At 42.7% G+C, this 12993-nt stretch overlaps 1 protein-coding gene across 7 annotated transcripts in view; it reads right to left on the bottom strand.

Moving 5' to 3' along the window:
- USP28 (ubiquitin specific peptidase 28) overlaps positions 1-12993 on the bottom strand; it is a 505647-nt gene that overhangs the window by 431429 nt on the left and 61225 nt on the right. For all 7 annotated transcript variants that reach the window (XM_078682349.1, XM_078682350.1, XM_078682344.1 and 4 more), the window contains exons 2-3: positions 8820-8897; positions 1577-1709 (exon numbers count right to left, since the gene is read on the bottom strand). In XM_078682349.1, the coding sequence (XP_078538475.1) occupies positions 1577-1709; positions 8820-8897 (211 nt within the window). The remainder of the gene's footprint in view (positions 1-1576; positions 1710-8819; positions 8898-12993) is intronic.

Raw genomic sequence — 12993 nt, 5'->3', positions numbered from 1 at the left:
ATGGAGTTGATGCCCATGCGTATTATCACCAAATGGAGGAGTCACTCTGCCTCATGACTCGAAAGACTTCTTCGAAGAAAACCAACTGGCACACATCCAGACCAAACATTAGATGGCAGGAGTATGCAAAGCATGTGTACCTACAGTCACATATGCCTCGAATGAACATTAATTTACAAATAGCCCATTGTGCTATAGTTACCTCTGCAAAGATCACTGTGCAACCTGCAGGTCACTGGTGTGGATGGTGCGATATTTTAGCAAAAAGATGGCTAAGTGAGTTGAACATTCCCCACTGACATTACCTTGGCTAGGATCTGCAAAATACGAGCGAGTCAATGGAACAGCAATTTTTACTAAAGAATTTAGAAAGCTCAAATAGGTCTTACAAATCGAATTTTTGGTAAACTGAATGTGGAGTCTGCCCATCAGAGGTAAAGGAAAGTGCGTTCTGATACATTTTGGAACACTTCTTGTTTTAGCCCACATCATAAATATAATAAAAAAAATACTGGCTCTTCTACTGGAATGTCAGGCATTCAGCTCTTTTCCGTTATTCTACACTTCTTGTACTGTTCACACAGGAAAGCAAATATATACTGTCGGCAAAAATACGAGACACATAATATACAAGGGCATTGCAGCCTATGAACCTCTGCAATGCAGGTCAATGGACTGTCATAGTAACGCTCCGAAGATGGAAAATACAGGAAGCTAACAATGTGGAGAACATTTTGCATCAGAATGTTTCTTTTGAGTATGCTTAGCCTGTACGGGGAGATACAGTTAAGGGTAGTAAGATTAACAGAACGGAAAACTATTAGGTCAAACGCCCAAAACATAGTTTGAAAGCCATAATTTCGAAATTTAAGTTTGAAAAACATTAGTCTGAATACAAAAATTCTGCATAAAAAATTAGTTCAAGATAAATTTAAAAAATGTTAAAAGGTTTTACAGTGTATTTAGTTATTGTTAGAGAAATGGCTTGCGTTAGGAATAGAGAGTTGTTTAGGGTTAGGATAAAGGATGAAATAAGTGTTAGCACTTAAGTTAGAGCACGGTTTACCTTAAAGGTACAGCAAGAGTAATGTTAGGCCTTGGAGTAGGGGTTAGGCTTGAGTTTATTATTTTGGTTAGGAGTAGACTGCACGGGGGGTTGTTATGGTACTTTACAGCACAGTTAACTGATGGAAATAGTGTAAAAAGGCAGGGACAAAGATTTTTCTTTAAAGTTAAAATTCCAATAAATTAACAATCGCATATTCTGCAATTCATTTTAGACTAAGTTTCTTACTTTCTCTTTTGACTTTTGGCTTTTTAACTTTCAATGTTGGGCCTTCAACCTAAATTGGAATATCATCCCTCTTCATTGCAGTGTCCTCAGCTTATTCACCCTAATACACTGACTCTTTCTGTGACTGTGAAGAAGAGACGCTTGCTGCCTACTTAACTACCAAAACGTCAGATTCTCCAAATAAAGACTGAAAAGTACAGCATCCAAAATAGCAACGCTGGCTGAGGGCTAGAAATGTCCCTTCTTATGTAGCATTAGAGCAGGACGTGGATTGACACTTACATGATCGGGCCTGCTTGCCTACGGCGCTCCCTTCGCTGGCTGATGGTTCTGCGGCTTCTGTGTCCAGGCCCAGCTCTTTCGCACTTTCCTCTGTGAGCAGACTAACAGCTTGCGTGATGTCCCCATTACTCGCCTTGAATAAAGCACATTCAGACATGAGCACTGGCGTCTCAATGAAAAACACAGAGTAAAAACGAATGTTCCATAAAATACATTTATCACCATGAGTGCGTCATTGTTAGCTCAATTAGCGACAAAAATATTCTCTGTTTTTTGAGGTACACAAAATTAAAGAATAAAACAAAATAAAGTAAAAAAATAAATTAAAGAAAAAAAAGGGGGGAAAAGAAAAAAAAGGGGGGAAAAGAAAAAAAAGGGGGGAAAAGAAAAAAAAGGGGGGAAAAGAAAAATAGAATAGTCTGGCCTTTATTTGTGGTCTGAGTAAAAGCTGCTGCCGCTTAGGAAATCACCACTTCAATGTAAAATAAGGAAATGACTGTACATAACTTTAGAGTGGATAGCATGGAACAGGATTTTCCGGCATTGGTCTCAGTGCATACCAGATCTCCAGGAATACCACTAACTATGTAATCACATTCCATGTAGATCTATCATTTAGAATGGTCTCATATGGATATCTTGAAAATGTGTCATGAAAGCAGTCCTCCTTGGCCTATACTGGACATCACTTTCCCAAAACTATTTCAATATATCTGAAGACACTTCAGCAGTGTTGTTTAGAATTCGAGAAACTGATTTTAATACAGGTAATATGCAAGACACACATATAAGTAAGTTCCACAGCTCTTGAAATGGCTATAAATCTGATTCACAAGAAAAGCAGACCAAAAATTCCAGTATCAGTGACCCTGAAGTGAAGAAATGTGTCTAAGAAGCGCTGCTTTACAGGTAGCACATCGACCATTTTGACAATATTTTAACAAACTGTTACAGTAGTGTTCTTATAAGAGACTCAAGTTCCTCCATGTTTTACAGTCCCACATCCTTGTGTTTTGAGGTCTTGCCGAACAGCCAGCGCAAAGCTATTGTGTACCAACACTGGGATTACAGGGCACCCATTACTTACCACTTGCCGCTTTCACACGGTCATTTACTTGTTTCTTACTCAAAGGTTTGCATTTCCTCTTCTCTCCTTTGTCTCTCCCCGGAAGCATAACCTCTTAACCATCCTTTTGATTGGTTGGCTTGTATGCGTGCACTGGTCACTTTAACTGAACTATTTTTTTCTTCTTGGCTAAGCAGTTCATTTGAGTGCGTCTGCTTTTCAGATTTCTCCTGTGTGTGCATCTCCCCCTAGCAAAACTCGGCGTTGCTCTCTCCCTCATGTGCTGCTCTCTCTCGTGTGCTTCTCCCCAATCTCCCTCTCACATACTCTTGCTGTCTCCCTCATGAGCATCTCCAGACTCGCACGTTGCTCTCTCCCTCATGTCCTTCTACTTCCTCATGTCCTTCTACTTCCCCACACCCTCTATTGCTCGGTCCCTCGTGTGCTGCTTTTTCAAGATCTATTCGCTTTGCCAATGAATGTTTACAGGGGACTGAAGCTAAAACGAATGTAATGAACTGATAACAAACATTCATTCACAAGCCTGCGTTATACACTGCATTTGTGTGTGGCTTGAAAACTGCCCTCACACGGCTACAGCACCGCGAGAACTGGCCTAGGAGGGTGAAACCAACCCGGCTGTAACCACCTACTTCGTTTTCTGGGACGATAACGTATCTGTGGGTAGCGCTGTTTTTAGCTTGCCGTTTTCAATGTGGGTGTGGGGGCGAGGGAAAAAGTACTTTAAAAATAGATCAGCAAGGCATGAGAAACGTGGCTGCTGCCATGGGCATCGCAGGGCTGGCTGGGCAACTGGGCCTGGTACAGCGTCTGTAAGTGTTACACTACTTACCATTCCCAGATTACCTGTCTGATGTAAACATAGGAAAGGGATCTTCCAATCTGCCTTGCCCTTTTCAATACACTACAAGTCTTTCCAACTCCCATTACCAACTTCCATTATTTTCTGCAGTTTTCTTCCAATACTGAACGAATTTTCCAATGTGCTTCATCTTGTACTGGTTATTGTTGCTAATGCTGCGAATGATCCTTAAATTTGCATTATCTTGAGCATAACGTTTTAAGTACGTCAAGAGATCTCAACCTTTCATTATCTTGCGCATCTCTTCAGTAACGCGTCAAGAGTTCGTCCAACTTATATTGTATTCTATAGTGCTCTTCTAATACTGAAAGAATGTGAAAAGGTAGCATGTGCACCGTGGCACCATCACACGCGCTACTACTAAGGTTCTCGTCCCAGCAAACACCCGAACATAAGTGGGTTCTGTTCCTCAGCTGCCCGAACTGGCATGAGGTTAGCGTTTACTTGGGAATGGTTCAGGAATAGTCAGATAAGTGAGTGCAAGAAAAAAGATGAGCAGCAAAAACAGACGGCATATAACAAATCAAGTATGAACAAAATACAACAGTGCATGCAGCATTACAAATTAAACACAGACCTCCCCAAGATGGATGTTACAAGTGTGCAAAGGCCTAAAAACTTGCAAAACAGCACTCACCCTGGTAGGAATTGCTGTGGAAAATTCCACAGACTGCGCATGCAGTTCTACTTCACAGGCACAAAGGAAAAGCATTGTCTCTGGGTTTGCAGTAGTTATCATTTGTTAAATCATCAGGAGAACAGGGCAGATGGTGAGGGCAGATATTGAAATGAAAGAACGACACTGGTTACATGGTCAACGGAGAGCGGCGTACGGTGGGTCCATGGCTCAGAAGGATAGAAGGGGGCACTCGTAGTAAGGGATACACACATAAGAATGATTCTGTGCCCTCTTGTTCGTACACAAAACCCAAAACAAAGGTACAGCTGAGATCGAATCAGCAGACAGTCCCTTCTTTGCCTGCTTCATTTTTTCTCTCATTCCTCCTTTCCAATCCTGCCTCTTTAGAACAGCAGTTTCTGCAGTGTCCCCATTGTGATCAAGACTGGAGTGCTGGCTTTGATGTTGAAAAAAAAGGTGAATCGGTTTTTTTTCTCAAAGGTCCTATATTCCTTCAAATCAGAACAGCTTCAGGCAGTTCAAAAGCACTAAGTATGTAGTCATAATGTGTAGCCAAATACCACTTTGGTGGCTTAAATTAAGCAGTGACCTAGCCTAAAAATCATTATTCTAACTTGTGGGTTTCACTAATCTTTCTCTCAGTCACCAGTATATGTGCCGCCGCGCCCCCCCCCCCTCCTTAAGAGGCTGCTAAAGGATGGCCCTTATGGCAAGTAAACAGGTGTCTGATTGTTTGAATTTGTGTCTGCTTAATTATCATATAATAGGATTCCATAAAGTTTTACTTTTCTAATCAAGATGCTGACTGTCTTTAGGGAGTGGTGGTGTGAGAACACATGGGCAATGTGCCCATCTCACCCACCACAGGCAGGCAAACATACCCTACGTCTTCAGAGCTTACGACTAAACCTCAATTGCAGGCGAAGTGTAACTAGTGCCAGCAATCTGGATATTCTGATTATCTGTCCAAATCCTAGCATTCTAAAGGTGCTGCTGATAAACATTGAGGCATTTTTCATTACTACCACAATGTGATACAGGAGATAAGAAACTGAGGTTTAATGTAAATGCCAATATTCCACCTAGTCCTTCCCGAGGGTGTGAATACAGAACGGCATGCCGAGGGAAACATTTGTGTAAAAATGCTTCCCTTCGGCCTGTTTTTTCACAGTTCACCAGCAAGAAATAAAATATTATCGGAAACAAAAAAAAATGCCCCACAGACTAAAACGGCCTGTTTTACCAGACAGAGAGCCATTTTAGAAGTCAGCAAGGCGTGCTGTATTACGCAGACAGCAGTGATGACTAGACCAAATTGAGTTTAACAAGACTCATTGCTACCGTAGATAACTACTTTTCAGCATAAAATGGCACTACGAGGAACATTTTATGAACATACCACTGTGGAGAAAAGCAGTTGAAATGAACTGAATTTTTAAGGTCATCATAGCACAAGCAACAAGTATTTGCAATGCAACAGGTCTCCCAATTGAAAGATGTTTTGTAAATGACAATGCCTTTTATTTATGTGTTTAAAAAACATGCAATAATGAAAGGCATTGTCATTTACAATATCAATAGGTCAAAGTTTCTAAAATGGGAGACCTATTGCATGTGCCCCAAGCTGCACTTTCCCGTTAATAGAGGCCACTCCCATTTCTATGCACAAGACATGTCCAAAGTAAGGTCAGCGGGAGTTAAGTGAAAGCGCGGTATGGGGCACTTTTACCAAAAGAAACCATCTGCTTGTCAAGTTGGCAAATAAATGCTTTTTTGTGAAACACCATGTGAAAACGCGCATGGCGCCCTGAATGTTGCAGGAAAGCATGTTGTGACTGCAGTAGGAGAAATTCATTAAAGAAAATAGTACTTCACAGACTAAATAAGGCGTACCGTGTAACAACCGAAGTAAAAGGGTCAGTCCTCATGGGAGATTACAAATAAAGACAAGGCGGTACTAAGGGGGGGAACAACAAGCCTATTAACGAATCAGAAGCCAGCATTTCGAAGGACAATGACACAAGCCAATGACAAATATGGGCGGAGAGTGGGTGGTGCTTCAAGTCCATACTCCAATACAGCATGCCTCGCAGAGCAGCACATGTGCTGCCCAGGCACGACCTAAAAATATAATTGAGAAAACAACATATACTTTAAGGGGGGAGGGTATCTACAGGATATTGTTTAAGAATTGGTAAGGGATTAAGTAGAGACTATGTCAGTTTTAGATTAAGGGTTACAGTTGAGATCAGTGTAAGGGCAAAGCGGATGATTAAGGTCACAATAATTTTAGTATGGCCCCAATGCATTTTCTTTAAATAGGAATTTGCTGGAGGATTGACAGTGTGGTCTAGCGTTAATAAAAAATGTTTAATTTTTTAGAAATCCTACTTTGTTCTTCATAATGATTTTTCAGACGAAATGCATGGTTTCACTTCAACATACTCCCTTGTTCAGCAGGTGCCTGCCGCCTATTACACTGGATTGCCAATACTGCAGTTCTTGCCAGTCTGCCACATGGAGTTTCCCTCGCCCAAGCAGGTTAGCCATTCAAAACATTCAACAAAAGCACACAGACACTCCTTCCTTGTCCCTCTGGCTCCATAAAGCCTCCGTGTGTGCTGCTTACTCTTGCCACCACTCCGTGTTCCTCATCCTGTACCATAATGAAGTTGGATAAGCCACTATGTTGTAACACAAGCTGTAGCTTTCATCTCTAAAATGTTTCTGATATTTGATCAAGTTACGGTTTTGAAATAAGGCATAAACAAATGCAAATCATGTCGTTTCCCAACAGGTCAGTTAGTGTCAAGCATTCAACCTGGCATTTAAAAGTAGGGGCTTTTTGAGGCTGTTCACAACTTAAACACACCTTCATCAGATTGTAAGAGACGATATACAACTGGAAATTGCACATTTTATTAAAAAGTCAACAGTATATAAGGCACGCAGGCCAAATGATACACGACAGAGCGAGTCCTTCACTCTAGATCACCTAACATGAACAGGTGCATGTTAATTCAGTAAGCGTGAGTTGGGCAAACTCCTAAGTCACTAGACCCAACAGGCCCTCAAGGGGTTCATATTCCTAAAAGAATCCTTGAAATGTGTCCTTTTAGGTCGAAGCCTACCAGTTGCACAGACATCTTCGTGACATTCCGAAACCTTCCCTGGGAATGCATTCCTCCAATTGTTTGACATTGGCTTTGTGATTCGTAACTCACATTTGCTTGCTTTCTGGTTGCTTGCTTTATGCGTTTTAGGCTGTCCAGCACGTCTTTGTCCCTCCTATTGTCCCTCCTATTGAGCATAGCCTGTTAACCATTGCTCCTTGTAGTCTTCCACAAGTGCTCGCTTTCAGTAAATGGCCCTTTAAATGTGGTTCTTATATGGTCACCTTTGCTGTACATTAGACCAAGATCAAATTCAGGCTCCGTCTTCCAGGGAGCTTAATGTTTAGATTTCTTTCTCCAACTTCAAAGTGTGAGGATTTATAAGACAATCCTGCTGGGTACCCATGTGAGAGGAAAGGCTATAGGATGTTATTTTTTTCTAGCACACAACAAAATGTAAATGTCTAAGTGAACTGTTTAAATATTTCAGATTCAATCACAATTTGAAAAGCACAAACGAAGCTCTTTAAAAAAAAATCTGATGTGTGGAGGAAATAAATATTTAATATGATTAAAACAAATCCATACACTTGGTGACACCCTTTCCACACCATTTCATTTGAACGCTGCAAGTTATATCAGTAAAACTGTAAGTCTATGCAAATGGATTTGTCATTTCAATTGAAGATGCAATGTCTGTATTGGAAGTGCGCTACCATGCCATGCATACTCCGCTCTACAAAACGACTATTCCAGTCCACTCTACTCCACTCCACAAGACACTATGATATTCTACTCCCCTCTACGCTACTCCACTCCACTGATGCCCTTCCACTCTATGATACTCCACCTAATGAAATCATGACACTGTTCACCACTCCACATCACTTCACGATATTCTGAGACTCTATGCCACGCTACGCCACTGCACTCTATGATGCTTTATTGCACTCAACACTACTCCACTATACAACACTTTACGCCACTCCACTCCACTCCACTTCACTTCACTTCACGGCTTACAATGTCACTCCACTTTATGACCCTCCAGGACAACCTACAACAGTCTACTCTACGACACTCCAATCTACCACGCGACACTCCAATCTACCACGCGACACTCCAATCTACCACGCGACACTCCAATCTACCACGCGACACTCCAATCTACCACGCGACACTCCAATCTACCACGCGACACTCCAATCTACCACGCGACACTCCAATCTACCACGCGACACTCCACTCTCTACGATTCTCCACTCTATTCCACAAACGTTTAGCCAAGCTGAATAGCAGCTACTCTGATGTGCAACACAGCTAAAACACATTGGCAAAGACAATAGCTCTTGCATAGGTGAGACCTATTGGATTTGCCAGTGCTTGTTCACTCTGCACCCAACTCTTACTTTGTGCAGGCCTTACTTAGCCACTTCTAAAGGGGAACTCCATCACCACAATAATTTCCTAACAACCTGGAAGAAGGCCAGGCCTCATAAATGACATGTTGCTTAATACCTTGGCATAAGCACCTTACTAACCTTTAGTGCATCGTGCAGGAATGAGGAGTTCTGGATGCCAGTTATCTCCCTCAGCTGGTTCAACACCATTTGAGCATTCTGAAAAAGGAAACAAGGATTAGACACTGGGAAAAGGTTAAATCCTTTACTCTTGTCCAAAACACGTCCCTCCCACTTTGGCATTGAACACATAGGTCAACGGTTCACGTAATTCAGACGACTTTCAGACAAACGGCCGTTAGCAGATGCGGGTTCATACTTCTAGTGGCAAAAGTGAATCTATGGGTCCTGAAAATGAGTGAACGTCCTCCTCATAGCAAAGGATCAGTTTCTTACTCATAGAAGGGTTAATTAACTGCACAAAGAGTTTGGAAATCTGTTAGCCCGCTGAGAAATACAAATCTGCAACAAGCCCCTGAATCTTTGTTTTTCAACTTAACATTTGAATCAAATAACGATTTTTCTTGACTCTCCAAAGGAAAAAAACAAACATAATTCAACTCGCGAAGTAGTACAATATTCTCGTTGGATGAAAGAATCGCTTTTATTTAGTTCGGAAAAATACAAACATCCGCATTAAAAAGAGAGATTTCCAGAAAAAAGACAACACTACGAATGGAGCAGAAAGACTAAAATACATGCTTAGCGTCTATGCTCGCGCAGTGCCAGCGACACGAAGGAATGTGGAACGGCCGATGACAAAGGCTATTTTAGGCCCGTCTGCAAGTGCCACTTGTGTTTGTCATTCCTCAGTCACAATCAGCCGCCAGAAATACAAGTGTGAGCCACTGAGGAACCGATGCCGGAGGTTTCTCATCTGCTAAATACGGATGTTCGCGACGGTACAGTGAGCTGCGAGACATGGGCAGGGTAGGCGACACAAATTGATAATTCCACATACGCATATACACATCTGGATTTTTAGGGCATGTGGACAAGTGGGCTTGTGTGCCCTGCTGAAGACGGCAAAGACTAAAATATTTGTTATTTATAATAATCTTAGCGAATCTGTACAGATAAGTTAAGAACGGCACGGGTGATAAAAGCCATGATAGTGGGGGGCAGAAAATAAGGACATAGAATACATAACAAAACACTAATTGTCTAGAATACACGTACATAAAGGCAGGGCGCACGTCAGTGATGACACATGGGTCCGCTCAGCAGGCGAAGGGGCGGGGAATAAACACTTAAGTGGAAAAAACAAAGCTTAAAGCTAAGTTATAGTTAGGAAAATGTTATTTATTCTCTCTATATAAACCCAACTTAAACTATAGAAACTCAAGAAATTCCAAATGTATAGTTCCAACTTAAATGCATAATTTTCTCACCACGTAACTTAAATGTACAATGTACTCAGCACCTTCAATTTTCTATAACTCATGCATATACGAACACAATAGTGTCACCTCACTTGCCTCACTACATCAACTAACTCGCCACTCCACCATGCATTGGGATCTCAGAAATTATGTCGTTTGACATGCCATAACTGTTATAAATGCTATGATTTTGCATTGTATAAGTTATATAATAAGCACGGGTATAACCATTGTTTGGAGAAAAGGGGAGTTATAGTTAATGTAGTGTGGAGATTGAGGCGACAAGGTTGTGTATAGAAGAGCCAAAGTTAAACTAAATGGAAGGTGATGCGTACAGTATAAAATTAAGTTACAAGAGGTGGTGAGTAAATTATAAACTGAAGTTGGAACTATAACTTTAGAACTTCTACAGCTTGTATAGTTTAAGTTATGTTTGTACAGAAATAATCAATAACGTTGTTAGACTATAACAGCTTTAATCTTTGTTTTTTCATTAAATTAAATTATAATTTTTTAAAAATAAAAATAAGTTTCAAATCGTAGTGTCGGGTGTCAATCAATTGAGTGTTTTAAAGTGGAGTATCAGAGTATAGTGAAGGACAGTGTGATAGAGTGGAATGTTGTACAATGGAATGGAGTGTAATGGAGTGATGTAGCGTACAGTGGAGTAAAGTGTTATACAGTGGAGGTCTGTGGTGTGTCGTATACTGAGGAGAAGTATCGTAGATTGGAGTGGTGTGTTGAATAGTGGAGGGGCCTGTCGTACAGTTGAGTGTTGTATAGTGAGTGGAGTGTCATGGAGAGGAATGGGGTGTCGCTGAGTAGAGTGTCGCACAGTGGCATAGCATGCAATAGAGAGTTCAGTGTTGTTGAGAGCACTGTCGTACAGTACAGTGACGGAGTGTCTCGTACACTGTAGTGTGGTATGGTGAAGTGCCGTAGAGTGGTATGTCGTATACTGGAGGAGAGTGATGTACAGTGGAGTACTGTGTCATATAGTAGAGTGGCGTGTCATACCGATAGTGTCATACAGTGGTTTAGAGTAGATGGGCATAGAGTGAGTATAGTGTCAGAGTGCCATACATTGTAGTACATTGCTGTTGAGTGGAGTTGCATAGAGTACAGTAGTGTGTCGTACAGTGGAGCAGTGTAGGATGGACTGACAGTGGCGTAGAATGAGGCAAAGTGTCATGCAGTGGAGTAGCCTTGAGTTGAGTGGGGTGGCTTAACAGTGTGAAGTAAAATGGACTGGATTTGCATGTCGTAGAGTGGAATGGAGTAGAGCTGAGTGGTGTAGCGTAAAGTGTCAAACTGGAGTGGGATCTCATACAGTAAAGTGAACTGCTAACTTGTAGACTGTTGGAAAATCTTGCACAGTGCAGTGTACAAGCTGAAAGGAATCATTTGCCAGGTTGGCAGCTCATCATTGCGTCTAGCGCCGCGTGGTTAGCGCGTGTCGTATTTTAACTGCCCGTTTTGTATTTTTGTTTGTTTTAGTTTATTTTCCCTTGTTTTTACCCGGAGGTATCCTCTTAGGTGTCCCCTTACCTGCACATTAATCGGCTATACACCGCTGCTCGAGCAGGTCCGGCTCTGGGGTGGTTGGGGTTCTGCCGAGTCTGCCATTTGGGCGCCATTTTGGGAAGGGCATTGACGCTCTTTCAGCGCCATATTGAGCGTCCTGGTGGGGCGGTTTGCACCTCACCTGGAGGCACTACTTAAGGCGGTCCTCTGTGTGATTTCGCCCTGAAAGGAATCATTTGCCACGTTGGCAGCTCATCATTGCGTCTAGCGCCGCGTGGTTAGCGCGTGTCGTATTTTAACTGCCCGTTTTGTATTTTTGTTTGTTTTAGTTTATTTTCCCTTGTTTTTACCCGGAGGTATCCTCTTAGGTGTCCCCTTACCTGCACATTAATCGGCTATACACCGCTGCTCGAGCGGGTCCGGCTCTGGGGTGGTTGGGGTTCTGCCGAGTCTGCCATTTGGGCGCCATTTTGGGAAGGGCATTGACGCTCTTTCAGCGCCATATTGAGCGTCCTGGTGGGGCGGTTTGCACCTCACCCGGAGGCACTATTTAAACCAGTCCTCCGAGCGCAGCGGGATCGCGCAGCGGGTCGGCCTTCGCTTTGCCAGAGTCCTGCCCGTCTGCGCCCGTCAGCGTCTCGGAGGCGGCGGACGGATCGGATGTCTTAGGGCTCTCCGTAGCTGTTAGGAGGATGGTATACTATTCGTAGCTGGAACTTCGCTCCTTGCAAAATTTTTCCTGTACTTGTCGTTCAGTCTTTCCTGGACGCTACAGGGGTAAGAGGCTTTGCCCAGGATGTGGTTGGGCACCCAGCTACGCGCCAGCTGCGTCATTACAGAGGGAAGAGGTTGGAACTAAACATCTCTGCCTACTTCTAAATACCAGATCTGTGTGCAGACACGCCATGGAGATCTTTGACGTCCTTGCTACGGAACAACCATTATGTCTGATGCTAACAGAAACGTGGTTGGGTGATTCATCCAATCCGGATATCTTGACGGCTATTCCACCAGAGTATAATATTTTCCGCCAAGATAGACTGAAGGGGAGGGGAGGCGGGGTGGCTCTTGTTGTAAACAAGCAGGCTACTTGTTCTATCATTCCGATAGAAACTATCACAGGTTCTGAGTCCCTGGCATTTTCCATTACTCTGGCTCCCCATCAAGCTCTTAAAGGGTTGTTGGTCTATAGACCCCCTGGTCCGGCGGGATCTTTTTTTGATGAACTCCAGGCAGCTGTGGCAGGGCTAGCTTTGAGGACGGAGCACTGTGTGTTGGCGGGAGATTTCAATTTCCATATGGATGAGGGCGAGGATCCAGATGTGATCAAGCTATTTGATATCACGGCT

This window comes from Lissotriton helveticus, chromosome 3_1, assembly GCF_964261635.1.
Source record: "Lissotriton helveticus chromosome 3_1, aLisHel1.1, whole genome shotgun sequence".
In the NCBI taxonomy this organism is placed as follows: domain Eukaryota; kingdom Metazoa; phylum Chordata; class Amphibia; order Caudata; family Salamandridae; genus Lissotriton; species Lissotriton helveticus.
Note: the sequence above shows the minus strand (reverse complement) of the source record. Positions and strands in the feature narration are given on the sequence as shown.